The sequence below is a fragment of the Xenopus laevis genome, chromosome 2S (assembly GCF_017654675.1).
Source record: "Xenopus laevis strain J_2021 chromosome 2S, Xenopus_laevis_v10.1, whole genome shotgun sequence".
Lineage (NCBI taxonomy): Eukaryota > Metazoa > Chordata > Amphibia > Anura > Pipidae > Xenopus > Xenopus laevis.
In genome coordinates this window covers 153,849,029-153,876,252 of record NC_054374.1, presented here as the reverse complement: position 1 = coordinate 153,876,252, position 27,224 = coordinate 153,849,029, and the positions used below count along the sequence as shown (strand labels likewise).

General features: G+C 40.0%; 1 protein-coding gene across 2 annotated transcripts in view; it reads right to left on the bottom strand.

The window, feature by feature from the left end:
• rnf17.S (ring finger protein 17 S homeolog) overlaps nt 1-26,450 on the bottom strand; it is a 122,271-nt gene extending 95,821 nt beyond the window's left edge. For both annotated transcript variants that reach the window (XM_041584571.1, XM_041584572.1), the window contains exons 1-12: nt 26,296-26,450; nt 24,502-24,539; nt 23,197-23,294; nt 18,977-19,029; nt 18,643-18,701; nt 17,368-17,445; nt 16,700-16,800; nt 9,381-9,552; nt 8,856-8,923; nt 7,853-7,927; nt 5,289-5,554; nt 537-611 (exon numbers count right to left, since the gene is read on the bottom strand). In XM_041584571.1, coding sequence (XP_041440505.1) covers nt 537-611; nt 5,289-5,554; nt 7,853-7,927; nt 8,856-8,923; nt 9,381-9,552; nt 16,700-16,800; nt 17,368-17,445; nt 18,643-18,701; nt 18,977-19,029; nt 23,197-23,294; nt 24,502-24,539; nt 26,296-26,341 — 1,129 coding nt within the window. In that variant the 5' untranslated portion in view covers nt 26,342-26,450. The remainder of the gene's footprint in view (nt 1-536; nt 612-5,288; nt 5,555-7,852; nt 7,928-8,855; nt 8,924-9,380; nt 9,553-16,699; nt 16,801-17,367; nt 17,446-18,642; nt 18,702-18,976; nt 19,030-23,196; nt 23,295-24,501; nt 24,540-26,295) is intronic.
• Nucleotides 26,451-27,224: the final 774 nt, after the last annotated feature.

The window sequence follows — 27,224 nt, the reverse complement described above, 5'->3', positions numbered from 1 at the left end:
TTCAGTGCAGAATTCTGCTGGAGCAGCACTATTAACTGAAGTTTTTCCATGACAGTATCCCTTTAAGAACAAACCTACAGGCCCTAGCTCGTACGAAACCTGGGTACTGCCTGTAGGGGCTGAAAGTGTAAAAAAAAAAAAAAACGTCATTTGTATATCTTCTTATGTTTTTTTTTATCTGTATTCCTGCCACATTGCAACCCATTTAAAATGATATATATATATATATGGTCAGTGACACCCAGCAACCAAGACTAGATGTTTTTAGCTATTGTCACTAAAGGAGCTGTTCAGGCCCCCCTTCCTCTGCTACCAACATCTAAGGTAAGTGGGTAAGCAGTTAACAGGTGAGAAAACAGTGTGATATTAGCTTTCTACATAAGCCCTACCTCCGATGTATATCACTAACCTATTAATTGACAATGAATAACCCATTCAACGGGTTACAGGCGGATTTATATGGATGTCCCCACTATAGCCCATTCCTTTAAGCATAAAAACATAACCTGTCAACCACTCATATTTAAAAACTGTACCTGGTTTGAATTGCCAAATTTTCTCAATGCTTTGAAGAGGAGTAATGGCAGTAGGTTTATGGACTTCTGGAGTACCTATAACATGAAGGGAGGAAACAGTTTATACCAAATGCAATGAAATACATTCAACATTATATGAACAAAAAAACTTTTACGAATGATGCATAGCTCTAACAGTTGTAATGAGTTATATGCAGATGAGATTTTTTTTTGGGGTGGGCGGGGGAGCCAATACTTATCACTCTATTGAAACAAGTAGACAGTGTCTCCTGTGGAATTAAGATGAAAGCATTACAAGGGTTGGTTCACCTTTATGGTAACTTTTATTATGTTATAGAACGGCCAATTCTAAGCAAACTTATTACTGCATTTTATTACCCATCTTTCTATTCAGGCCTCTCCTATTGATATTCCAGTGTCTTATTCAAATCAATGCATGGTTGCTAGGGTAATTTGGACCCTAGTTACCAGATTGGTTAAGATGCAAATTGAAGAGCTGCTGAATAAAAAGCTATAACTCAAAAACCACAAATAATAAAAACAAATTGCAAATTATTTCAGAATATCACTCTCTATATCATACTAAACGTTCTCTCAAAAGTGAACAACCCCTTAAGCATCTATAAATATGATTGAATATTCTGAATTTAAAAACCATTTTTACTGGGCAAGAGTATTGACATTTTTGACCTACATTACTTGTAACTTTTTTTTATTATTGGAAATGTAAAATGCCCTGATGCTGCATTGTACAAAAAAAAAAATTAAACATGCTTAAATTAACCTGACTTGTTGGTTATATATATATGAACCTAGTTACTTACTCACTATCCAATCAAAAATGTTTTTTGATTAACCCAACTGCCATGTTTAGTAGAAATAATATCATAGAGTTAAACAATACACAGGTGACATGGGTGCTAGGGGGGCTTTGTAAGCACCAAAATGTATAAGGTCAAAATTGCAGAAAAGAGCTTCTCTTTGCCTGTGTTTTGTAGGCAGTGGAGAGAAGGGGAGAACACTGAAGATTGTTTCTTTAAATGCAGAGGTCAACATTTGCATGCAACTGACTTGTTTAAGAAGCAAGTGGAGGGGAATGTAGGTTCATTTTAAACAAGACTTGAAGCTAAACCTAACAGATTATCCCCCATATGTAATAAGAGTCACTGGGGCTCATATATCAACACTGGGCAAATTTGCCCATGGGCAGTTACCAATAGCAACCAATCAGTGATTAGCTTTTTAAAGCCAGCTGCAAGGAGACTGACAAATGAGACAATTTGATTGGTTGCATGGTAACTGCCCATGGGCAAATTTGCCCAGTGTTGATAAATGAGCCCCACTAAGTTTGCCCAGGAGCAGTAATCCATAGCAACCAATGAGATGTTTGCTTTCAAACAGGTGACAAAAAAATGCTACCTGCTGATTGGTTGCTATGGCTTACTGCACCTGGGCAAACTTAGTGCCTTTTATTACATGACCCCCTATATGAATAGACTTGCACCCTGTGCTTTCATAAAAGTTGGATGCGCAACAAAAATAAAACTGCTATAATAAATTCCTGTGCGTTTCCTACAATAAAGTTTTACCAAAAACGTATTTGAGTCTCTCCCACTCCACCGAAATGTGTGTCTCCTATGGGGTTCAAATGTAATTTAAATTTTTCTAGTGTTTCCCGGGTAATAATCTCAGGCTTCACCATCCACACCTCTCCAATCTTCTCCAAGACAAAATAAGATACAAAAACAGTTGTGTATTGCCATGACACCAAGAAAGAGCCCCTGTATGGTTCTTACAGGATCCTTCCGGTCACAGTCGCGAGTATGTTACTTGTTAGCCGCACAGTCCTGCTTGTGGTTCTGTTGTTGCCGCTCATTCCTCTCACCCGCATTTGCGGTTTACTTCCTGGTTCTCTCCCTTCGTCTACGGTTACCTGATCAGATCAAAATAGCGGAGTCCAGATGCTGCAGGTTGTGAAACTGTTCCGGACAACAAAGACGGCTCAAAATTTTTTGTTTAGCTTTATTGCACATCAAAACTATACGCTTAGATTGAAAACTGTGAATTCCGGACTAACGTGTTTCTTGATGCATTCAGTTCCTCAAAACTAAAGAAAAATTGAGCCATCTCTGTCGCCAGGAACGGTTTCCCAACCTGCATCGTGTGGACTTCGATATTTGGATCCGATCGGGTAACCGTAGACGAAGGGAAAGAACCAGGAACTAGACGACAAGTGTGGGCAAGAGATACGAGTGACTACAAAGGAACCACGAGCAGGACTGCGCGGCTAACAAGTAACACACTCGCGACTGTGACCAGAAGGATCAAACCAAACAGGGGCTCTTTCTTGAGTTTCACTTATGATATTAATCCACATAAAATATAATCATCTTGATTATATCTTATACCGGAAGCCTAATGACAAGAATGTTTCACTACATTATGGCAGTTGCCACCCCACTCCTATGAAAAGGTCATAACATATTTCTCAGTTCTGCAGAGTATTGTGAAATAATTCTAACCATCTGTTATGTGAACAAAAATTATCAGATATATGTGGACACGTTTTAAAGAAAGGGGATATCCAGACAAATTATTAACTGAGGCTTTGGATATATCACATAACCGCTCTCAGGGGTACAATATACGTGACAAGAGCCATTCGTGTAAAGTTTTCAAATTTAATAAGTGTACGAGAAACATAGGGCAATTTGTCAAGAAACAATGGAAGATTATACGAGCAGACAAGGATTAAGCTGGGGTCATTTCAGATATGCTACTACAAGAGAGGGACCAATTTGCATGACCTCTTGGTTAAAAATGATCCCGTACAATGTTATGGTAAGATTATGCGTAGATGGTTACCAGGAGCTAAACCAGGCTGTTTTCAGTGCACAAATTGCACCTCATGCAGATATACTTTTTTTACATCCTCTAAATTGGTACACGGTTTATAAGACATCACATTACTTGTACCAGTAGTCATGTTATATACTTGATCACATGTCCGTGTGGATTGTCATATGTGAGAAAGACTGATCAGAGGCTTAGACTAAGGATGGATGTCCATCGCTCAGCAATAAGCACAGCATTTAGAGATGGTGTGTCTATTAAACCAGTAGACAAACACTATTTGGAACAGGGACACAGATTACCAACTTTCAGGTTTATTGCCGTTGATCATGTTTCACCCTTGAGGAGAGAAAGTTTTCTTGATTAAAAACCCTGGTCCCCTTTGGGATAAATGAACAGTGCTCGCTTACCGTATATACTTGAGTATAAGCCGTCCCGAGTATAAGCCGAGGTACCTAATTTTACCTCCAAAAACTGGGAAAGCTTATTGACTCGAGTATAAGCCTAGGGTGAGAAATGCAGCAGCTTCTGCAATCAAAAAATTGAGGGTTTCTGCTCTCATTGGAGGTGCCGGCGTCTCGTTTTTGGATGCCGGCGACCATTCTTGGACGCCGGCGACTATTCTTAGAGGCCGCGACCGTTTTTGCGCTTGACCCGAGTATAAGCCGAGGTAGAGTTTTTCAGCATATTTTGGGGGCTGAAAAACTCGGCTTATATACGGTATGTGCTTTTTAAATCAAAGATTATGTTCTTTAGTGCAAGATACTTTTTGATACTTTGTATAATTGTAACTGCCAATAATGTTTATACAATGTTTCAGCTATTCTGTTGTGCTTCATGTTTTTATCTTTTTCCTGCTGTGTGTATATATTAGGAATTCTTGTTTCTTTTTCACATGATTGTGTCAATCACAGGAGATTGGTGTTCTTCACATGATCTTTCCTAATGCACGTGATTGGATGAGTGTTCTTGCATTTTATCTATTTAAGGTTGTAACCCTATGACAATTTGTGTCTTGATAAAGGTCTAAGACGGAGACCGAAACGTTGGCCTTTTTTTAAAGGGGTTGTTCAACTTTAAGATAACTTTTAGTATGATGTAGAGAGGGATATTCAGAGACAATTTGCAATTTGTTTTCATTTTTTATTATTGAAGGTTTTTGAGTTATTTAGCAGCTCTTAAAATTTGCATATTAACCGGTAACTAGGGTCCAAATTCTCCTAGCAACCATGCATTGCTTTGATTAAGAGACTGGAATATGAATAAGAGAGGCCTGAATAGAAGGATCCGTAATAAAAAGTAACAACAATACATTTGTAGCATTACAGAGCATTTGTTTTTTAGAAGGGAGTCAGCGACGCCCATTTGAAAGCTGCAAAAAAGAAAACCAATTGAAAAGCTGCTTAGGATTGCCCGTTCTTTAACATATTAAAAGTTACCTTAAAGGTGAACCACCCCTTTAATTGTTCTAATAAATATGATGAATTTTTAAAATTTCTTTAAAAGTCCTTGGTGTTCACCTACTTATTTTGGAATTTCTATCAATATTAATTGTGGGTAGCACCTGGGTCAATAAACAGCAGCACAGAGAATGAGCAACTGAGGCATTTTTGGATGCACAGATCTTTACTGCGAAAGGGCTGTGATTAGATTTGCCATCTCACCCCTTTAAAACGGAACACATATGGAAGAGACAGCCTGCATGGCTTATTAGCAATTAAAGGGATGAGGAGGCAAGTGTGGTTGCCATGGGCTGGTACAAAACAATCAACATTTCTACACTATTTCTTTAGTTAAACTTTAAAAAAAAGAAAAAGGATCCCCTAGATTTATTTTCTACCCATATTAATTTAGAGAAAAAGTAATAAAACCATGCAAATACCATAGAAAATCACTTACAGGTGTAATCTTCGTTGATAATCTCTTCTATGATAACATCAGGGCTAGACAGTGATTTCTCTTCGTTATCCGAGGGCATTGGGGAGGAAGGTTTTTGCAACCAATTGTAATCCTCTTGGTGGCTTTTATATTCAGGATGTAGTTCTTGTTTTATGCAGTGTCGTCGTTGTCCGCGTGTTTTCACATCGTGTTTTTTTTGCACTTTTTGAATGTCTAAGGACTCATAACTTAATGAATCTGAATCGCTTTTCTCTCCAATTTGAAATCTAAGAAAACAATGTGCAATTTTACAAACAACAGACACCGGTTTGAGAGGCATCCGTTTAATAATCAACAGCCATTACTTAAAAACATCAGGGGTATTGCGTCCCTGCTGCAAGTGCACATAACCCCTTGCGAGGCACAACATAGAAACATACAGAAGTGGTATATTTCATCACAGAGGAAGGCTTATCTACCAACCCAAAGTCACTTAAAGGAAAAGGAAAGCTACCAAGGCTGTTTAATTGCCAATAGCTGAGCCACAACAGTGAAAACTAGAATGCCATTTTTATTCTTTAGAATGCTTTTCCATACCTGAGTAAACAGCCCAAGACACGGTCTCTGTTTATTATAGCAGCTGCCATATTAGCTTTTTTTGACATCACTTAGTACCTGAGTCTCTCCCTGCTCACTTATAACTCTGGGCTCAGATTACAGCAGGGATGAAAGGGGGGGAGAAGGGAGGGGGTGAAAGGAGCAAACTGAGCATGCTCAAGCCCTAGCCCTGGAGGTTTATGCTGAAAGAAAGAAGTCTGATACAGAAGTCCATGTGTACAAAATAGAAGGAAAGAAATGCTGTGTTTCTTTTGACAGAGGACTCAGCGCAGCATTACTTTGAGGGTTTACTGGTGTATTTATATAGACCTTTCTGATAAAACTTACTTACTTTTAGCATTTCCTTCTCCTTTAAATTATAAGCTCTGTGGGGCAGGAACCTCCTTACTACTGTATCTCTTACCACATGGCACTTAATCTCTGTGTATTCATATAGATTTATGTTACTGGTTCTCTCTGCGTGTACTTTTAAACATTGTAAGATCATAGAGCTCTGCATATCCCTGCAGCCCTTTATAAATAAAGTTATGCATACATATCAAAAAATCTTCTGTAGGCCTGGAAGCAGCCCATTATCTTGGGTACTTCATTGTAAGAGGGGTCATAAAAACCCAGGTAAATAAGGTAAAGTCAATCCAAGCCTGGGCCAACCTATATTAAAGAAACGGGTCAAAATATTTTTGGATATTACAGTAGCTTCATCCTAAATATTGCTAAACCAACCACTGACTTCAAATTATTTAGCTGATGCCTCTGATGAGAGGTTAGGTTCCCTTTAACTAGTTAAAGTAGTTTTGATAAATTATAGTTGACTTGGGAAGTACCGTATATACTCGAGTATAAGCAGTGTTTTTCAGCATCCAAAATGTGCTGAAAAAGTCTACCTCGGTTTATACTCGGGTCAGCGGGCAGTAGCTGAGATTGCAGTCACTTTTAATCATTCCTATACCAACAGTTCGCTTGGGGAGAGACTGCAATATCACACAGCACCCTCTGTTGGTTATATGAAAGAATAACAGTGACTGCAATATAACACAGCACCCTCTGTTGGTTATATGAAAGAACAGTGCGCCCTCTGTTGGTTATATGAAAGAATGACAGTGACTGCAATATCACACAGCGCCATCTGTTGGTTATATGAAGGATTAACAGTGACTGCAATATCACACAGCGCCCTCTGTTGGTTATATGAAGGATTAACAGTGACTGCAATATCACACAGCGCCCTCTGTTGGTTATATGAAGGATTAACAGTGACTGCAATATCACACAGCGCCCTCTGTTGGTTATATGAAGGATTAACAGTGATGGCAATATCACACAGCACCCTCTGCACATGGTAGTGGGACAATGCACACAGTAATCCGTTTGGCAATTCTCTGTCACCATCAACTTTGCAAAGAAGTCCGGTTGATCGCTGGGGGGGGGGTCGCTTTGGCGGAATGTGCGCTGCTGGGAGACAGGGCTGTAGTTTAGCTTATACTAGAGTCAATAAGTTTTCCCAGTTTTCGTAGGTAAAATTAGGTACCTCGGCTTATACTCGGGTCGGCTTATATAAAAAGTAAAGTTATTTTCATTGTTATGCTTACATGGATAAATCAGTGTCCTTGTACTCATGGGACGATTTCTATTTCTGCTATCCTACCTTGTTTTAGGACAGTTATTCTAGACACACTCCCATAATCATGAGCCAGACAAAGCAGAATTGATTGAGTTGTTCTTAAAATGAATTTAGAGCAACTGCACACTGTACAGTGCCAAGTGTTTTGCCACCTGTAGACTTAATAGCAAAGTGGGCAAGTAACGAAAAGCATAAAACAGTGCCCTACTGATTACAACTGGACCCACAGATCTAATGATTATTGACTTCACAGGATGACTGCCATGTTTTCAGAGCTTTGGTAATCTTTAAAAAACAATTTATTCTTTACAAGTTTAACTAAAAAAAAAAAAATAATAATACATACTTTGGTGATTTAGAACTACAGATTTTTCCAGTTTGGTCAATTATCTGAAATATATTTTCAACCTCAAAAGTAAATCTGTGTGAACGAGAGAACAGTATGAACATTAGTTAATTATATTTGCGTCTACTGTTTATATTTACAGATACAGAAATAATAGTTAACATAAGACTTCTTTAGAACTCTGAATACCTTACCACAAAACAAATGGGTACAGGTACAAGTGGATAAGGTGGTTTGTATGGCTGTCCTTTAGTATAAAAATAAAAACTCGGTAAATAGATAGGCTGTGCAAAATAAATAATGTTTCTAATATAGTTACTTAGCCAAAAATGTAATGTATGAAGGCTGCAGTGACTGGATGTCTAACAATACAGAACAGAACACTAATTCCTGCTTTTTAGCTCTCTAACTCTTAATTAGGTATTTGGTCACTGCCTCGTAACCTATCAGTGGACACCAAGGGAACTAGGAAGTAGTGTTCTGGCTATTATGTTAGACATCCAGTCACTTCAGCCTTTATAGATTACATTTTTGGCTAACTATATTGAAAACATGTTTTATTTTGCACATACTGTCTTTACCCAGTTTGTATTTTTAGCCTAAACAAATTCCTTTAAGTCCCAATAATTCATGGTGGTTCGTACTTTCATTAAGCTAGGGATGCATAGAATCTAAGATTCGGTTCAGGATTCAGCCTGATCCCAAGTGCCTGGCCGAACCAAATCCTTAAAATCATGACTTTCGTCACACAAACAAGAAAGTGAAAAAAAAACTGAAACACAGTTCCCTTTAACCCATCTTGTACCTAATTTGCATATGCAAATTAGTGATTGGATTCAGGATTCTGAATCCATTCACAATGGATTCAGGGATCACCACTCATTTAAAAAGACTGCAATATCCAATATAATTGTTCTCTCTAACCATACGTATGTTTTCAAATTTGTACAGCTTCAGCAGCATTCACACCACCAATACTACAAATATAACCATATAAACATACCTTATATCAGACTTATATTGGTGCACAAAGTTTTCATATTCCAAGTTGACTTTCAAGTCTCCCAGTAGCTGGAAAAATAATAAAATCTCAAGCCAAGGAACTAATTTGCCAGCATATTTGAGTACAGTATTTGTATGAAAGCTGCATACAAAAGAAAACTGCATTGCAATTGATATATTACGGCATATTTAGATTCACAAATTCTCCTGTATTACACAGTACAAGTGTACTGCTTACAAACACTATTGGAATAAAAAGCTGGGGATAAAGATTGGAAACCAGCATTTCTTTTTATTTTTTTCACAGATGGCCCAGATTAAGTCTGCACGTTATCTTACAAGGTCAAACATTGGTTCTTAATAAGGTAGCGCTATTTAATAATGTCTATTAAAAGGGATCATGGTGACCCGGCATTGGGTTCCAGGATCAAGTTTAACTTAGACAATAGGTTGAGCTCAACTGATTTTTTTTTTTTTTTTATTTAACCACAACTTCATCTACAAGGTATCTATGTAAAACATGTACCTGCTTAAAATCACAGTATGTGCCCATCAATGGAAATTGTTTTAATCCGCCAGCAAATTTGAATCCTGGTTCCAAACAACTCCTCTTCTCCTCGATTTCTTGAATTGTTTTATGTATTTCTGTACTGTACACTGCAGAACATGCCTTTATCTCAGCAATTAGGAACGCCTTCCTGATTTACATTTCAGATTCAGAAATTATATTAAAGATATAAATTAATAAATTCATCAATGTTCATTCAAAACATTGCAGTATAACTGAAATTCTACTTAAAGAGGCAGATTTATCAAAATGTGAGACACCACAGAAAAACTCACTTTTTATTCATTCGTATGGAATTTTCAGAATCGTTTTCATCAATAGAGTTTACCATTTGATAAATTCGATTCTATAAATCCCATAGCAATGAATAGAGTTTCTCTGTGGTGAGTTCTGTCACATTTTGATAAATCTGCTCCAAAGTGGTTGTTCATCTCTTTAACGTTATATGATATAGGACAGGATATTTCCAATTGGTTTTCATTTTTTTATTATTTGTGGTTTTTGAGTTTTATTAAGCAGATTTCTATTCAGCAATGTCAGAAAATAGGATCTTTTTATATTCACCATTAAATGTTTCTCTGAAGTCTAAAGAAGGACACAGGGAATGATGGGGCCAAGCTCCATCCTCCAGGAGGCAGGACACTTGGTATTAATTAAAAAGGGGGTGTGTAAGATGTGGCTTAACGCCGCACAATGTATCTTACCATCAGTTTGTCCCAAAGATCCTTAACAGAGTAACATCTATAATTATATAACATTTAACAGACAGAACCGGTAAAACAGAACTATTCTGAACTAGACTGGGTCAATGGCTCATCCGATGGGCTGGAAACCATGTGTCCCCCTCTGACTACAGAGAAACAGGGGGACAAAAAATCAATGGGGTATAGCTTGCACCACTAGGAGGCAGGACACAACAAAAAACAAACTAATCCCTCCTCCTCCTGCTATACCCAGCTCCCAGGCGGAGCCAGACTAGTTCGTACCAAAGCACAGAACAGGAGGTTACCAATAACATTAAGCCTTAAGTAACTATATACAAAAAAGGGTAGGTTGCATTTAGCAACCATGTCTGAAAGAACAAAAGAAGGCCTCACCAGGGAGGGAAGTCCTGTGTCCCCCAAGTGACTGGAGAGAAAGAGATTTAACGGCGAGTACAGAAATTCTCCTTTTCTCCCTAGTCTGCTTGGGGGACACAGGAACAATGGGGACATACCAAAGCTGTCCCAAAAGAAGGCCAGGATGTTAGCGATAGAAAAAAAAAAAAACCAACTCCTGACTAGGAGTTCCATGTCCTAACCTCCTGAGGACACAACGAAAACTGGTCTGGCTCTGCCTGTGAGCTGGGGTATAGCAGGAGGAGGGATTAGTTTGTTTTTTGTTGTGTCCTGCCTCCTAGTGGTGCAAGCTATTCCCCATTGTTCCTGTGTCCCCCAAGCAGACTAAGGAGAAAAGGAGTTTTTGTGTACTCAGTCTCTCTCCAGTAGCTTGGGGGACAGAGGAACAGTGGGTATAGCTTGCACCACTAGGAGGCAGGACACAATAAAAAACAAACAAACTAGTCCCTCCTCCTCCTGCTATACCCCAGCTCACAGGCGGAGCCAACCAGTTCATACCAAAGCTTAGAACAGGAATTTACCAAGAAAAAAGATAAACCCTTAAATAACTATGTACATGAAAGAGGATCTGATTGCAATAGCTACCATGTCTGAAAACGAGTGAAAAGCCTCGACCAGGGAGGGATGTCCTCTCCAGGTGTCAAAATAGAACAATTTCCCAAAAGTATGGATGGAAGTCCATGTGGCACCCTTGCACAATTGTTCCTGGTTCCAAAAGGCCCAGGACGTACTCATTCCCCTGGTGGAATGAGCCTTGAGTCTAACTGGAGGGCTTTGTCCCTGTGCAGTGTAAGCCCTCGGATTAGCCTGCTTAATCCATCGGGAGATGGTTGTCTTAGTAGCAGGAAGGGAGACTGAACAAGGAATCCGATTTGTGAATGTCTTTGACCCTGTGCAAATAATACTCGAGAGCCAGAATGGGGTCCAAGGATTGAAGAGCCGCCTCCTTAGAATTGGAAGGAGAAGGACGGAACAGTGATCTTCTGGTTAAGGTGGAAGGTGGAAACCACAATAGGAAGAAAGGAAGGAATAGTGCGGAGAACCGCCCTGTCGTGATGGAAGGTGAGGAAGGGAGATCTGCACGAAAGAGCAGATATCTCCGATATCCTACGAGCGGTTGCAATGACCAGCAGGAAAACCATCTTCGAGGTAAGCCATTGAAGAGAGACAGAAGACAAGGGCTCAAAGGGTGGTTGTTGTAGGGATCGTAGAACAAGAGAGAGATCTCAGGACGGCACCGGAGAGCAGACAGGGGGCTTAACATGGGCCACATAGGATCTTCTTGAAAACTTGGGGGGGGGGGGGGAGAGGTAAGGCCCGTAAACTGAAGTGGTTGTTTTGAACTGCAAATCGCAAAAACCTCTGATGGGGAGGGAAATTGGGTACATGAAGGTACACGTCCTTGATGTCCAGAGAGGCAAGGAATTGGCCTGAGGACATTAAGGCGATGACAGATCGGAGAGACTCCATCTTGAACTTCCTCGGCCGAATGAAATGGTTCAGCTCCTGGAGGTCCAAGATTGGGCGTCCTTTTTGGGAACTACAAACAGGTTGGAGTAGTAGCCCTTGAATCTTTCTCCGGAAGGAACCGAAATTGGGAAGTTCCTGAGGAAGCCTGGACATGGAAAAAGCAGTGAGGAAGGAGGGATGTGAACTCTAAGTGGTAGCCTCGAGTCACAACCTCGTGTACCCAGGAATCCTGAGTTAGAAGGATCCATGCGTCGGCGAAGTGATGTAGCCTTCCCCCTACAGACACTTCGCTTGATGAAAAAGCGTCATGCCGATGCGGGCTTGCCGGCCGACTTTGATGAGGACTTGTGGGGCTGCCAGGTAGACCTGGTCTTCCCTGCAAAACGTCTTCTACTTGCAGATGAGTGTCGGGGAGGAGATTACCTCAAGTTCTTGCTCTGGGGGCCACGAAAATAATATTCCCCGACGAAAGGAAGATCGTGCCTTCGGCTGGGCAGAAGGGTGCTCTTTCCCCCAGTAGCTTGACTTATGATCTTGTCTAGAACCGGTCCAAAGAGAAGCTTTCCCTTGAATGGAATAGAAGTAAGGGACTTCTTGGAAGAGAGGTCCGCTGTCCAAAGTTTCATCCGAAGAGAACGGCGAGCGGCCACCGCGAGGACGGAGGTACGGCCTATCACCTGGGCTGCGTCAAGTGATGCCTCACATAGGTAGTCGTTGGCCTCCTTGATCTGCGATGCCAGCAGGGAAAGTTCCTGACAGGGAGCACCAGCAATGATAGCACGGCAAAGGGAGTCTGAAAAAAAAGAGAATGCAGAATGCCCTCCAGCTTTTTGTCCATGGAGTCCTTAAATGATGCCGCGTCGGGGACTGGCAATGCTGTGCTCTTAGAAAGGCGAGATACTGGGGCATCCACTGAGAGAAGGGAAGCATGGGTAGAAGAGGGAAGATGTAAGCCAGGTTGAACTGCTATCACTGTCATGGCATCCACCCATTCTGCCAGCACGTCTCAAGGATATTTATCGGCAGTTTGGACCCTGGAGACCACTGTCCCTGAGCTGAAAGATTGTGCCATGTTGCCCCCCAAAGACTGGAATCCGTTGCTATCACAATTAAATACGGATTGGCCTTTGCCTATGTTGTCTGGTTGTAACCACCACTTGAGTGCTTCCTTTGTCAAGTGGGCCAGGAAGAGTGGTTGAGGTAATGACCCCCCTTTCCATGTGGCTAGTATGTTGGCTTGAAGAGGCTGTAGATGTATCTGTGCAAACGGTACTGCCTCGATGGCAGAAACCATCAGTCCCAGCACCTGCATTGCTTTGTGGATCGTTAGTCTCTGGTTGGAGAGCAGTGATTGCACCGGCTCCTTGATCTTGTTCTGCTTGTCCAGAGGAAAGCAGACTAACTATGCAACAGTATCGAACTCCAGACCTTAGAAGGGCATCTGATGGCTGGGGTGTAGGTTGGATTTTTCCAATAAAGTTATTAACAATAGGTGTCAACACTCTATCGTGTTCAACTGGGACACACTGGTAGACTAAAGGTGGCCATAGACGTAACAATTACGATCTTTCTTGGAAAAGATCTTTCCAAGAAAGATCGTTTGTTTCAATACACACGTGTAGAGCTGAATCGTCAGATATACAGGTAGATATACGGGAAGAAACAATAGAATTCTACCTGTATCTGATGATTCAGCATTAACAATGGGCAATGTTTGGGTCCCTTCAAAGGCACCCGATCAAAATTTTCCGTCCAGCCTGATCAACGAGCCGACCGATATCCAAGTCTTCTGCCGATATCGGTCGGCTCTTTTTCCACCATACACGCAACGAATATCGGACGAAAATTCGTTTTGTACGATATTATCTGTGCGTCTATGGCCACCTTAAGCTCCAATAGGTATTTCTAAGAACTAGGCATTCCAATAAATCAGCACACCCAAGCAATCTTGCCATATACTGTAAATTTAAATCCTGCCAATTTGACCACATTTATAAAACATATAAGAGAATGAGAGCATATTCCCCAAGACATTAGAAAATAATGTCATTTTTATGGCCTTAGGTATAATTAAGAGTATTTAGGAGCAGCACAATCTATGTACACTGCTTTGCCAAGTTCTAACAGATTCTTATGTCACATTCTTTTCTTCATGCTAATCTCTTGTGTGCAATTTAGACTCAGCCTAAATACCCTAGAAGTAGAGAGTTTCAGAAATCCATGTTACAAGTAGCAAGAGGTTAGGACTTACTTAACAGAAAAATCTTGACAGTGCTGTTTGTTGTATTAATCTAGTGCAGAAAGTTATGCAGCAATGGAATGTCTTGAAAGAATATGCAAAAAATAGTCTAAGCTGTTATCTCCATTAACTAGTAACAAATGTTCTTGGGAATTACAGTATATACCACATCCCAAACCTATTGACTATATGTATCACAGCCAATTCATGAACATCAGTTATTAAAGGAATTGTTCAGTGTAAAAATAAAAACTGGGTAATAGATATGCTGTGCAAAATATAAAATGTTTCTAATATAGTTAGTTAGCCAAAAATATGATGTATAAAGGCTGGAGTGACTGGATGTGTAACATAATAGCCAGAACACTACTTCCTGCTTTTCAGCTCTGAGTTAGTCAGTGACTTGAAGGGGGGCCACATGGGACATAACTGTTCAGTGAGTTTGTAATTGATCCTTAGCATGCAGCTCAAATTGAGAACAGTTATGGCCCATGTGACCCCCCCCCCTCAAGTCACTGATTGGTTAATGCCTAGTAACCAATCAGTGGAAACCAAGAGAGCTGAAAAGCAGGAAGTGGTTTTCTGTTCTGTTGTGTTACACATCCAGTCACTCCAGCCTTTATACATTACATTTTTGCCTAACTATATTAGAAACATTTTTTATTTTGCACAGCCTATTTACCCAGTTTTTGGTTTTATACTGAACAATTTCTTTAAAGGGGTGGCTCACCTTTAACGTAACTTAGAATTAAAAATTATTAAATAGTTTAACTTTAAGTAACGTTTCAGTTGGCCTGCATTTTTTAAACTTTTCATTGTGTTTAAATGATTAGCCTTCTTCTACCGGACTCTTTTCAGCTTTCAAATGACGGTCACTGACCACATCTAACAACCAAATGTTCTGTAAGGCTAGTATGTATAGTTAGTGCTACATTATATTGTTCATCTTTCTATTCAGGCCCTCTCCAATTAAAGGAAAACTATACCCCCCAAACAATGTAGGTCTCTATTAAAAGATACTGAGTAAAACAGCTCATGTGTAAAACCCTGCTTCATGTAAATGAACCATTATCATAATAATATACTTTTTTAGTAGTATGTGCCATTGGGTAATCATAAATAGAAAATTGCCATTTTAAAAAATAAGGGCTGCCCCCAGAGATCGTAAGATTCACTGTGCACATATACAAACCACATGTAAGGTCACATGAGCCAATGAACAGACAGAGTTCTGCCTTTTGCTTCCTCACTTCTTCCCGTTACAGTTAGTGTTGTAGTATATCTGATCAGGTGATCTCTGAGGCAGCACAGATAGAGTCACGAAATGGTGGTTCAAGGCAAGAGATGTAAAAGGGCAATATTTACTTAAATATATATTCCATTTTGGTAAGATTCTTTAATATGCCATTCAATTTGATATAAACTATCTGTTGATTAAGTATTCATTTTGGGGGTATAGTTTTCCTTTAATATTCCAGTCTCTTCTTCAAATCAACGCATGGTGGCTAGGGTGATTTGGACCCTAGCAACCAGATGGCTGAGAGCTTCTGAATAAAAACATAAAAAGCTTAAAGGAGAATTCAACCCTAAACTTAAAAAAATGTGGGTTTTACTTACCCCTCGGTGCAGATTCAGGCATCCGAGTTCACGGGCGCCATCTTCTTCTCTTCGGAAAAACTGTGCATGCGACGTAACTCACGAAAATGGCCGAAGCGCCGGTCTCTTTCTAAAGATTACCGAAGCGACTGAAGATGGCGGCCGTGAACTCCGATGCCTGAATCTGCACCGAGGGGTAAGTAAATCATTAGGGGCAATTGCCACTAGGCTGGGGGGGGAGGAGGGAAGGGAGTCTATGTAGGGGTTTTTTAAGTTTAGGGTTGAATTCTCCTTTAATAACCACAAATATTAAAAAAATGAAAACAAATCACAAATTGTCTCAGAATATTTAAATCTCTACATCAGTGATCCCCAACCAGTAGCTCTTGAGCAACATGTTGCTCCCCAACCCCTTGGATGTTGCTCCCAGTGGCTTCAAAGCAGGTGCTTATTTTTGAATTCCAGGCTTGGAGGCAAGTTTTGGTTGTATAAAAAACAGTTGTACTGCCAAACAGAGTCTCAATGTAGGTTGACAATCCACATAGGGGCTACTAAATGGCCAATCACAGCCCTTATTTGGCACCCCAAGAACATTTTTCATGCTACTGTTGCTCCCCAACTGCTTTTTCTTCTGAATGTTGCTCATGGGTTGAAAAGGTTGGGGATCCCTGCTCTACATCATATTTAAAGTTAATTTAAAGGTAAACAAACCTTTTAAATCCATAAGAACGGCATGAACTGTTTTTATTTAATGAACTTGAGTTTTTCAACTGTGTTGACCCAGTGTGAGTGCAAAGTAAAAACATTGGATGAATACATATGCATAGTTACAGAAAAAAATCTAAAATACTGACCTTTTCTGGAGAGCATGCGATATCTTTTCAAATTCCTTAACAACAGCATCACAAATATTTCTTTTAACTTGTCTATTGTTCTCTTCCAAATGTTTTAAAGTCTAAAACATATAGAAATTACAACAAAAATTACAAGTTTCCCTATACATTCTAGAGGGCCAACACACGCTAATAAAAACAACCAGAAGAAAGGGGCTCTTAAATTCCTGCTTTATACATAACCAACGGTTTGTAAAATTTTGGAAATTTTTTTGTATGTGTGGGTTTGACTCTGACTACAAGTGAAATCAAATACACAATTAGCTATAATTATAATATTCATTTTCCTAGGAACCCATATTACTGGGTAAAAGCTGGTACACTAAAAAAAATAACATTTTTATGAGCAAAAACATTTAGAAAAAGTCAGTACTCCTCCTATACTATAAGGACTTATGGAACCATTACAAAAGGTTAAATGCTTGTTGCAAAATAATCATAATATATTTATCAAAAATCACCATGTGTGTCTTCGCCCCTAGGATAATGGACTTCTGGATAACGTATCCCATACGTGTACATGCTGGGCAAACATAATACAGGAAGAGATACCACACTGTCCACTGAATTACGATTAGAATTTTGGATACTTTTTAAACAAAATGACTGGTATTTTCTGATAAAAGTACCTTTAAAGCCTCATCTATGCACTGAAAAGAATCCTTTGCTATGACCAATGCTTCATCGATTCTTTCACAGATGTTATCCTACAAGTGTTGGAAAAGAAAGATATTTAAAAACAAGCAAACACACACACATATATATATATATATATATATATATATATATATATATATATATATATATATATATATATATATATATATATATATATATATATACACACAAAGTATTATTTTGTGGAAGAAAATCGTGCATGATGTACTAAGAAGTTATTTTGAAGTATTTTGTGCTCCTCTTCTCAGCAACTGTAGAAATGACTTGCAGTTAGCTGGCAAATAGCTGCTTCCCCAAGAGACCTAAACATCTACATGTTGCTCTTCTTGCTGATATCTTACCCCCAAACTATAAGTCTGAGAAAGGCTTGTGTTGCAGGAATGTTTCTTCTTCTGACAATGAAGAAATGAAAATACAATGAAACATACATTACTATATAGATCAAAGCACATCAACACTTCAAAGTATTATTTGAATTCTTCCTCTCTTTCCAGTTTTCAAATAGGGGTCACTGATCCTGGCAGATGTAGGCCCTCTCCTATCCATATTCCCTTTGCTCAAACCACAACCTAGTTGCTAGGGTAATTTGGGCCATAGCAACAAGATAGCTGAAAATGAAGACCAACTGTAAATTTTCGGAATATCAATGTTTATCATACTAAAATTTAATTTCAAGGTGAGCTAACCCATTAAAGGGGTTGTTCACCTTTGAGTTAACTTTTAGTATGATGTAGAGAGTGATATTCTGAGACAATTTCCAATTGGTTTTCATTTTTTATTATTTGTGGTTTCTGAGCTAATTAGCTTTTTATTCAACAGCTCTCCAGTTTGCAGTTTTGGCAGTCTGGTGGCTACGATGCAAACTACTCTAGCAACCATGCATTAATCTGAATGAAAGACTGGAATATGAATACGAAAGGGTCTGCAAAGAAAGATGAGTAATAAAAAGTATCAATAACAATAAATGTGTAGCCTTACAGAGCAGTTGTTTTTAGATGGGACCCCCATTTGAAAGCTCGAAAGAATCAGAAGACAGCAAATAATTCAAAAACTATACAAAACAAACAGTGAAGACCAATTGAAAGGTTGCTTGGGAATGGCCATTCAATAACATATTAAAAGTTAGTTTAAAGATGAACCACCCTTTAATAATTTGTGTGTTTATGAATAACAAACGCAGGATAAAACAAACTTTTTTCAACATCCTGTAATTTTTGTCATTTTACCTGGTTATCAACAGAAACTGAACTGCTCTGATCCGATTGCTCCATTAAATGTTTGTTTTCTAAAAAAATCCAAAAACAACTCAACTTAAGTTTTAGCTTAAAAAAAAAAACAAAAAAAAAAAGTGTTATGTAATATATTTCGCAGAGACAAACTAAGCAACAGCCATCATGTCTGATCACATATACGATTATTTTAAAGATATTAAAAAAATAAAATGAATAAAAAACACAAATCTAGGGAAACAAACTCTTTAAGTTACAGGGAAACAAACTCTAATGTTGCAGGGAACAGTGCAACAACACATGTAAAACGGATTTTAAGCAAAAAACATACCGCTTGGAGGTAGATCCATGTCAGTACCATTTTGCGACATATCCATTTGTTCCCTACAAAACAAGTGTAGATTTAAGGAATAGTCCGAAGCAACCTACGAATCCATACATTTCACTACACATTTCACAACACACATCTCCTCAATAGTTATACAATAACCTAAAAGCCTAAGCATTTAGCATTCATTTTCTATATATTACATTACAAATATTTTAAAATATGCATTTAAGAATATTTGCACTTAAAGTAGTGTAAGTCATAATGCATAAATCTGTTGGAGCATGACACTCCGAACAACATACACATACTGGGGGCAGATGATGTTCTAGGGGGCAAATTTACTTATGGTCGCATATCGAGGGTTAATTAACCCTCGATATTCGACTGTCGAAGTTAAGGAAGTCGAAGGATTTAACGATTAAATCCTTGGCATCATTCGATTCGAAGGATTTTAATCCATTGATCAAATGATTTTTCTTCTACCCAAAAAAGATAGCAACGCCTATGGGGACTTTCCCCATAGGCTAACATTGACTTCCGTAGGTTTTAGGTGGAGAACTAGGGGGTCGAATGTTTTTTTTTTTTTTTAAAGAGACAGTACTTCGACTATCGAATGTTCGAATAGTTGAAGGATTTTTAGTTTGAATCGTTCGATTCAAAGTCGTAGTCGAAGTAGCCCATTCGATGGTCGAAATAGCCAAAAAAAACATTTTGTAACAGTCCTTGAAGAGTGTCACCTGACCTGTAGATCTGATAATAAAAGTACAAACAGAGAAGCAATGGTCATAGTTTAGAGGGTTTTTTTTAAAAAAAAAAAAAACACACACACACACAAAATGGTACACAGTACAAGACAAGTGAACATGTTTTTTTTGGTAAGATTTTCTTTATTAACTTTTTCATTGATATTTAGATTGAAAATGAAGAAATAAGAAGTATAGACCAGAGGAGAAGAAAGATGGGTGTTCCCAGCGCAATTTCCCATATACCACAAGTCATTTTGCAATAAATCAATGTCTCTTATTCCTGGTTTGCTGTACCAGTCTGTGCATCATCCAACCAACGATCCCAAACTTTGCCAAATTTTTCCAGACATCCTCGGGCTAGGTATGTTAGTTAATGTCTTGGAAGCATGTCGACTATTAGCTTTATCCAGAAGCCCAGAGTAAAAGGTTCCATGGATTTCCATGTCAGGAGTATTGCTTTTTTTGGCATAACGGAGAAGCTGATGGAGGCAAAACTCCAGGGTCCAGATGTTAGGCAGGCCCAGGGAGGAGTCAATAAACGTAAGTTTTGAAGGCCAGAAGCATTGTATTTTGGGGCACTCCCAGAACACATGTAAATAATTGCCTGGTTCTACATTACACTTTACACATACATCTGGATAACCTTGATATATCTGTGCCAGTCTGTGTGAAGTTAAATAAACCCAATTTAAAAATTTGGTGTGAATGTATCTTTTATTGAAATGTTTATTTCCGGTATTTGTTCGAGTATATCTTTCCAGGAGCCCTCGCAGGCACATCCTGTGCCCACTTGCAGCCGATGTGCTTTATGGGATCAAAGTCTCCTTGCAGGAGGATTGCATAGACAAGTGAACATGTTTAAGTGGCATATGTATTAAACACTGAAGACTGCCCCTAAGTGGCATATGTATTAAACACTGAAGACTGCCCCATAGCAACCAACCAGATCTTTGCTTTTGTTTTCTAATTTACAGGTGATTGTTCAAATCTATTTGCTGATTGGTTGCTATAGGAAACATCACCGGTGATAGTTGTCTCCAATGTTACTAAATACTCCCCTAAGTGTGGATGTAAGCAAAAACATGACTGAACAGTGGCTTTATTCAAACGGATTTCCAACTGGCACTATAGTCAGATACAGCACCAAAAGGATTAAATATCCCACCATATAGTGGATTTTAAACAACCCTCTAGTTTATTATCGCATCAGCGTAACATCCTGTCCAAAGTCGAACATTCAAAGAAAGGTCTGCTACCCAATCAGGGCAGATCAGATTGCCTGGCCCCAGGACAATGATCAAACCAAATAAGTAGCCTAATATAAGGTTACCAGGTCACTTGGGACATTCAGGGACACAATAAATACATGTGGCAGGGCTGCACTGTGTGCAATAAAATACAATTAATTACAATAAGTGAAGACTCTAGTGATCTGGTAACCCTAGCCAAAGAAGAAGAGGACCACATTAATGTGGCCCACAAGTCACTAAGCTTTCAGAAGCTCTGGAATAAACTTATTAGCAGCCAATGTTGAGCCTTGTATGACCCACCTTAGCACTAGCCAAAAATTTGATCTATAAAGGCTGGAGTGACCGGATATTTAACATAATAGGCACAACACTACATGCAGCTCTCTAACTGGTTACCAATCAGTGACTTTATGGGGGCCATAAGAGTCATGGTTGCTTTTGAATCTGAAATGCAAATTTGCCAAGAAACAAAGGGGCAAATTCACTAAGATTCGTAGTTGCACCAGGCTTAACTTCGCCGCACTTCGCCAGGCGTAGTTTCGCCAGTGCTTTGCAAATTCACTAAAATCCGAAGTTGCGCTCAGGGGTAGCGTAAGGTTGCGAAGTTACACTAGCGTTGATTCGCTAAGTGAAGTTACGCTAGCGAAGGCTAATTTGCATACGGCGCCAAATTCAAATTTCAATGGAGGAATACGTATCAGCACTACAAATGCCTAGAAAACCTTCAAAACATCAAATAAAAATTGTATTTTGCCCTACACATGTGCCCACTGTATAGGTAAGTTGCCATGAGTCAGGAAATGTAGGGGGAAGGAGGGGAGCCCCAAAAAAAATTTCCATCTTTTTCAGCCTATCACCCATAATGTAGAAAACACGCCAGTGTTTTTTGGGACTTTTTTTGAAGCAATCCCTATCTACTCTATTGCGCTTCGCCTGGTCTGAGGTGGCGAAGGAAGTCTAGCGTAAAAGGTAGCGTTTAGTACACTGCGCGCGTTAGTGAATTTGCGTAGTTACGTCGCTAGCGAAACTTCGCCAGGCGTAAGGGTGCGAAGTAACACTAGCGAAACTACGCCACCGTTCGAAAATGCCAAACGCTAGCGAAGTAACGCTAGCGTTCGGCGCTTAGTGAATTTGCCCCAAAAAGCACTCCTTGTTCATGGGCCATCTTCAAGGGTCTGAATAAACACACTTTAAATTCAATGCCTTTCTGAAGCGCTCTGCGAGTTATCCATGGCTCTTGTACAACTCTCCTGATAATTCTTTTGACTCCTCTGTAAGAAATCTTACATGATTATGGATCATGGCCCCAACAGTGCTGCTCACTGGAACATTCAGGAGCTTAGAAATATGTCTGTAACCAATGCCATCAGTATGCAACAATAAGGTCGGTAAGGTCTTCAGAGAGCAATTAGCTTTTTTTCCATCGTGAGATGCTTCCTGGGTGATCCCTTGGTAATGAGAACTTGTTTTAAACCATCAGCTTGGACTAAACCAGCTGATATTAATTTGCACTGTTAGCGAGCAAAATTGCTTTTTAAATACTGACTTCAGTCAAGTTTCTTGGCCTTTTGCACCACATTTTTGTCATGTGTTCAATACGTATTCCTTGTCTCATTCCACTGCACATAATTTATGGACTTATTTGTTTTGAGTTCTTTGTATGTGTGGGTTACTTGGGTTGTAGTGATGTGCGGCCCACCTCGCACCCCCCTTTCCAGGTCGCGGGTTCAACTCTTCTGACTGCTCTCCACGCCCACAAATGCCGGCTTCCGACTTACGGGTTGAACTTTTATAGACATGTACCTCCTGCCCCGTCCATTTTATGACATCATCGGCGTCGCGGGTCTATAAAAGGAACCCAGAAGTCAAGCTCGGTCAGGCGCGGGTGGCGGGCAGGTTGGGGAAAACCTGACCCGCACATGACTACTGGGTTGTTCGCAACATGTGGTATAATGTCAATAGCCCCATTAGAAATGTAATGAGAAAAACGTTGACGTGTTAAATACTTATTTTCCCCACTGTACTAAAATAATTGTAGGTATCTAGTAATCGTCTTCGGCAGCACAAAATAAATCTGCACATACGTTTTCCACATAAATATTATAGAACTGGTGCACTACATGCTGTGCGGAGGCACTATTATTAGGTATGTGCTATCTGTATTTACTAAAAGTCAATCCATACAACATATAGATTTATTTATTTTTTTAAAACAACATCATACTCATCTGTCTTTTCAAAAGTTGACATTCCATCCATCAAAAGGTCTTCGTCACTATCAGAGTCAATGGCTTCTATGTCAATCACCTCTTCCTCCAATTCCTGTGTGAAAGAAGGCAGATCATTGGGTCCTCTTCTAGCAGACAAAACTGCAGGAGCATGAGCAGCTGAACCAAACTAACAAAAGTGCCATGAGATCTTGCATAACCACCCCACTGTGTAATTCTATACATCAAAGACACACTCTTTTGAGACTACAGGAAGCGGGGCTGCAGGAAGGAGAGAGGATGGCCTCTTGATTTGCTTGCTGACTTCCTTAAAATAAGACAGCTCAGATCATAACTCAATGCAATCTCTCTGTCTGTTTATGATAACAGCTGCCATTTTAGCTTGATGTGACATCACTTCCTGCACGAGTCTCTCCCTGCTCACTCATAATCTGGGCTCAGATTACAGCAGGGAGGGGGAGAGGCGTAAACTGAGCATGCTCAAGCCCAAGCCCTGGAGGTTTAAGATGAAAGAAGGAAGTCTGATAAAGAAGCCCATGTGTACATAATAGAAGGAAAGAAATGTGGTGTTTTTTTTGACAGAGGACTCAGAGCAGCATTACTTTGAGAGTTTACTGGTGTATTCATAAAAACCTTTCTGATAAAGCTTACTTAATTTTAGCCTTTCCTTCTCCTTGAACAGATCTATATGGAGATCTCACTAGAATCCTCCAGATTTTAAGATGAATTACATGCTACAAGTTAAAGGGGAAGGAAACCTAGTCGGCGCAAACCAACCCACCCCCCCTCCCGTTTGTTGCCCACCCTCCCCCCTGGCCTACCCGTCCCGCTGGGCAAATGCCCCTAACTTGTTACTTACCCTTCTGCGCAGGTCCAGTCCAGGGAGTTCACAGACGACATCTTCTTCCACGCGATCTTCTTCCTGCTGTGAACGGCGTTTTGGCGCATGCGCAGTAGGATCATTTCGCCGGTACGGATCTACTGCGCATGCGCCAAAAGTCACGCGCATGCGCAGTAGATTGTACCGGCGAAATGATCCTACTGCGCATGCGCCAAAACGCCGTTCACAGCAGGAAGAAGATCGCGTGGAAGAAGATGTCGCCTGTGAACTCCGTAGACTGGACCTGCGCAGAAGGGTAAGTAACAAGTTAGGGGCATTTGCCCAGAGGGACGGGTAGGCCAGGGGGAGGAGGGAGGTAACAAACGGGAGGGGGGTGGGGGGTTTGCGCCGACTAGGTTTCCTTCCTCTTTAAAGCAATTAATTGCAATAATTTCAATAGATACAAGATAACAAGACTTACCTCACATGTAGGACACAGAGGTAAATCCAGGTGACAGCCTAAACAAAACACATGTCTGCAATTAAGTCTTTCTGCATGAATTCCTTAATAAAAAGAAACCCTACTAATTAAAACTACGAATTACTGAAACAGATTCACATTTTATTGTAGAAATTCCTTTTGTTTCAAGGAGACGAGTGAAAAAACACTAATTTTGTAGGTAATAATAAATACTATATGGTGCTGGTTTAACTTTAGGCTAAAAATTAATATCTTTAAAGGGATCCTGTCATCGGAAAACATGTTTTTTTCAAAACGCATCAGCTAATAGTGCTGCTCCAGCAGAATTCTGCACTGAAATCCATTTCTCAAAAGAGCAAACAGATTTTTTTAAATTAAATTTTGAAATCTGACATGGGGCTAGACATTTTTCCCATGACAGTATCCCTTTAATAAAAAAAAAACCCTACCCCTCATAGATCCCCCCCCTCCTCCCCCAGCCTAGCTGCTACCCCGGGCAAATGCCCCTATCTTTTCACTTACGCCTCTGTGCGGATTCAGGGATTGGCGTTCAAGGCAGCCATCTTCCGGGTCTTTGGTAATCTGAAAATAAGTCCGGAGGAGCAATGCATTCACAGTTGGAGCAATTTTTCAGTGTGCGACAGCGCATGTGCCGAAATCGGCGGAAATCGCTGAAGCGCCGGAAAAAGACAGAAAGACCCAGAAGATGGCTGCCGTGAACGTCAATCCCTGAATATGCACTGAGGCGTAAGTAAAAAGTTAGGGCATTTGCCCGGGTAGCAGCTAGGCTGGGGGGGGGGAAGTTTTTTTAATAAGGGTTTGTTTCTCCTTTAAAGGGGTTGTTCCCCTTTGAGTTGACTTTTAGTATGCTTTAGAGAGTGATATTGTGAGACAATTTGCAATTGGTTTTCATTTTTTATTTTTTGTGGTTATTTAGCTTTTTATTTAGCAGTTCTCCAGTTTGCAAATTCAGCCATCTGGTTGCTAAGCTCCCACTTACCCTAGCAACCATGCATTGATTTGAATAATAGACTGGAATATGAATAGGAGAGGGTCTTTATAGTAAGATGAGTAATAAAAAGTAGTAATAGCAATACATTTGCAGCCTTGCAGAGCATTTGTTCTTTAGATGGGGTCAGTGACCCCCATTTGAAAGCTTGATAAGAGTCAAAATCCGAATCCTAGTTTGCATATGCAAATTAGGAGCGGGGAGGGAAATCGCGTGACTTTTTGTCACAAAACAAGGAAGTAAAAAATGTTTTCCCCTTCCCACCCCTAATTAGGATTTGGATTCGGTATTCGGCTGAATCCTTCATGAAGGATTCATGGGTTCGGCCGAATCCAAAATAGTGGATTATGTGCATCCCTAATTATAATACATAAGTTAGAGAGTTACGCGACAACAATGACATCACTAAGGATATAAATGGCAGGATATCCATGGCTTTTTTGTATTAAATATAATCTTACTTGATATATAGTGTATCCTTATTTATTATATCCATAAATACATTTCATTTAGCACATTAGAATGAAGAAAGTATCCCCTGCTGCCCTGTGCTTTTATATGGTCACATAACTCCTGTGTAAGGTGAAATAATATCTGTATAAATGACAGTCCATGAATGTAATGAACACAATGAATGACAGCAGGGTGAACATTATCCTAACCAGCCTGTGAGCTAGAGGGTCAGAAAATGTAAGCGAAAATTAAAATATACTCTGACATCAATAAAAAACAACACGCCACACCTCACCAGTATGACAAAAACACCAGAGTCACAAGGCACCTACCCGCAGGATTAAGACACTTAATGCACCGCCGGGTCCAGGCCGCCATTTTAGAACGTGCGCAAAGGCTCTTTCAACCTCTCCCCAGGCCCCGGCGCCACCTACGCGGTCACGTGCTCGCTGCCTTTGGCGCGTAACGCGTTGAGGAAAGCGACTTGCTAAAGGCGCTGTGCGCTTTTATTCTTCAGGGCCCTCCTTTCTGTTGCGAATTTGCGACCAAATAACTAGGGAAATGAGAAAAAAAGAAATGTAATATGGTAACAACAGGAATAGGTGTAAATGCCACGTCTTACCTATGAATAATGATGACTGTCCGCCTGTCAGCTGAAGTGAAAAGGTTATGGGAAGCAAATACACTGGGTCTGACTGGGACCTATGTCTGAAACCAGAGCTTGCGCCACAGTTGAAGAAGATGGGACTCCCCTTGCTTGTGTAATGGTTGACTTAAAGGGGAACTCCACCAAAACATAACTTGAGCTTTTTTGAAAAGTAAAGATAATTTCAAGCAACTTTGCAATATACATCATTTAAAAAAGATGCAGACTTTTCATGATTTTTACAGTTCCCTAAGCCTAGCCCCATGAAGGGTTGCCGACTTTTTAAAAAAATTTTACCGGTCAGTGGTGGGGGCGGGAACTAAAGGGGCAGACCATGCCGCTAAAGGGTCGGAGCCGTGCCTAGGTTTGCTACAGCCGGTATTACAAATTTGACGACAATGTAGCTGCCGGTAAATTTGTAATACGATTAAAAAGACCCCTCGGCCCGTCCCCAATCCTCTGGAAACTTTTGTTCTCCTTCTTGAAATCTTCGCGGTGTGCCCTGCCCCCTTTTACGTCATGAACCACCCCTTTTGATGTCACAATTCGCCCTTTTTGTTCCCACCCTCCCCCCCCCCACCAGCCAGTAAAATTTTAGGAATAGTTGGCAAAGGG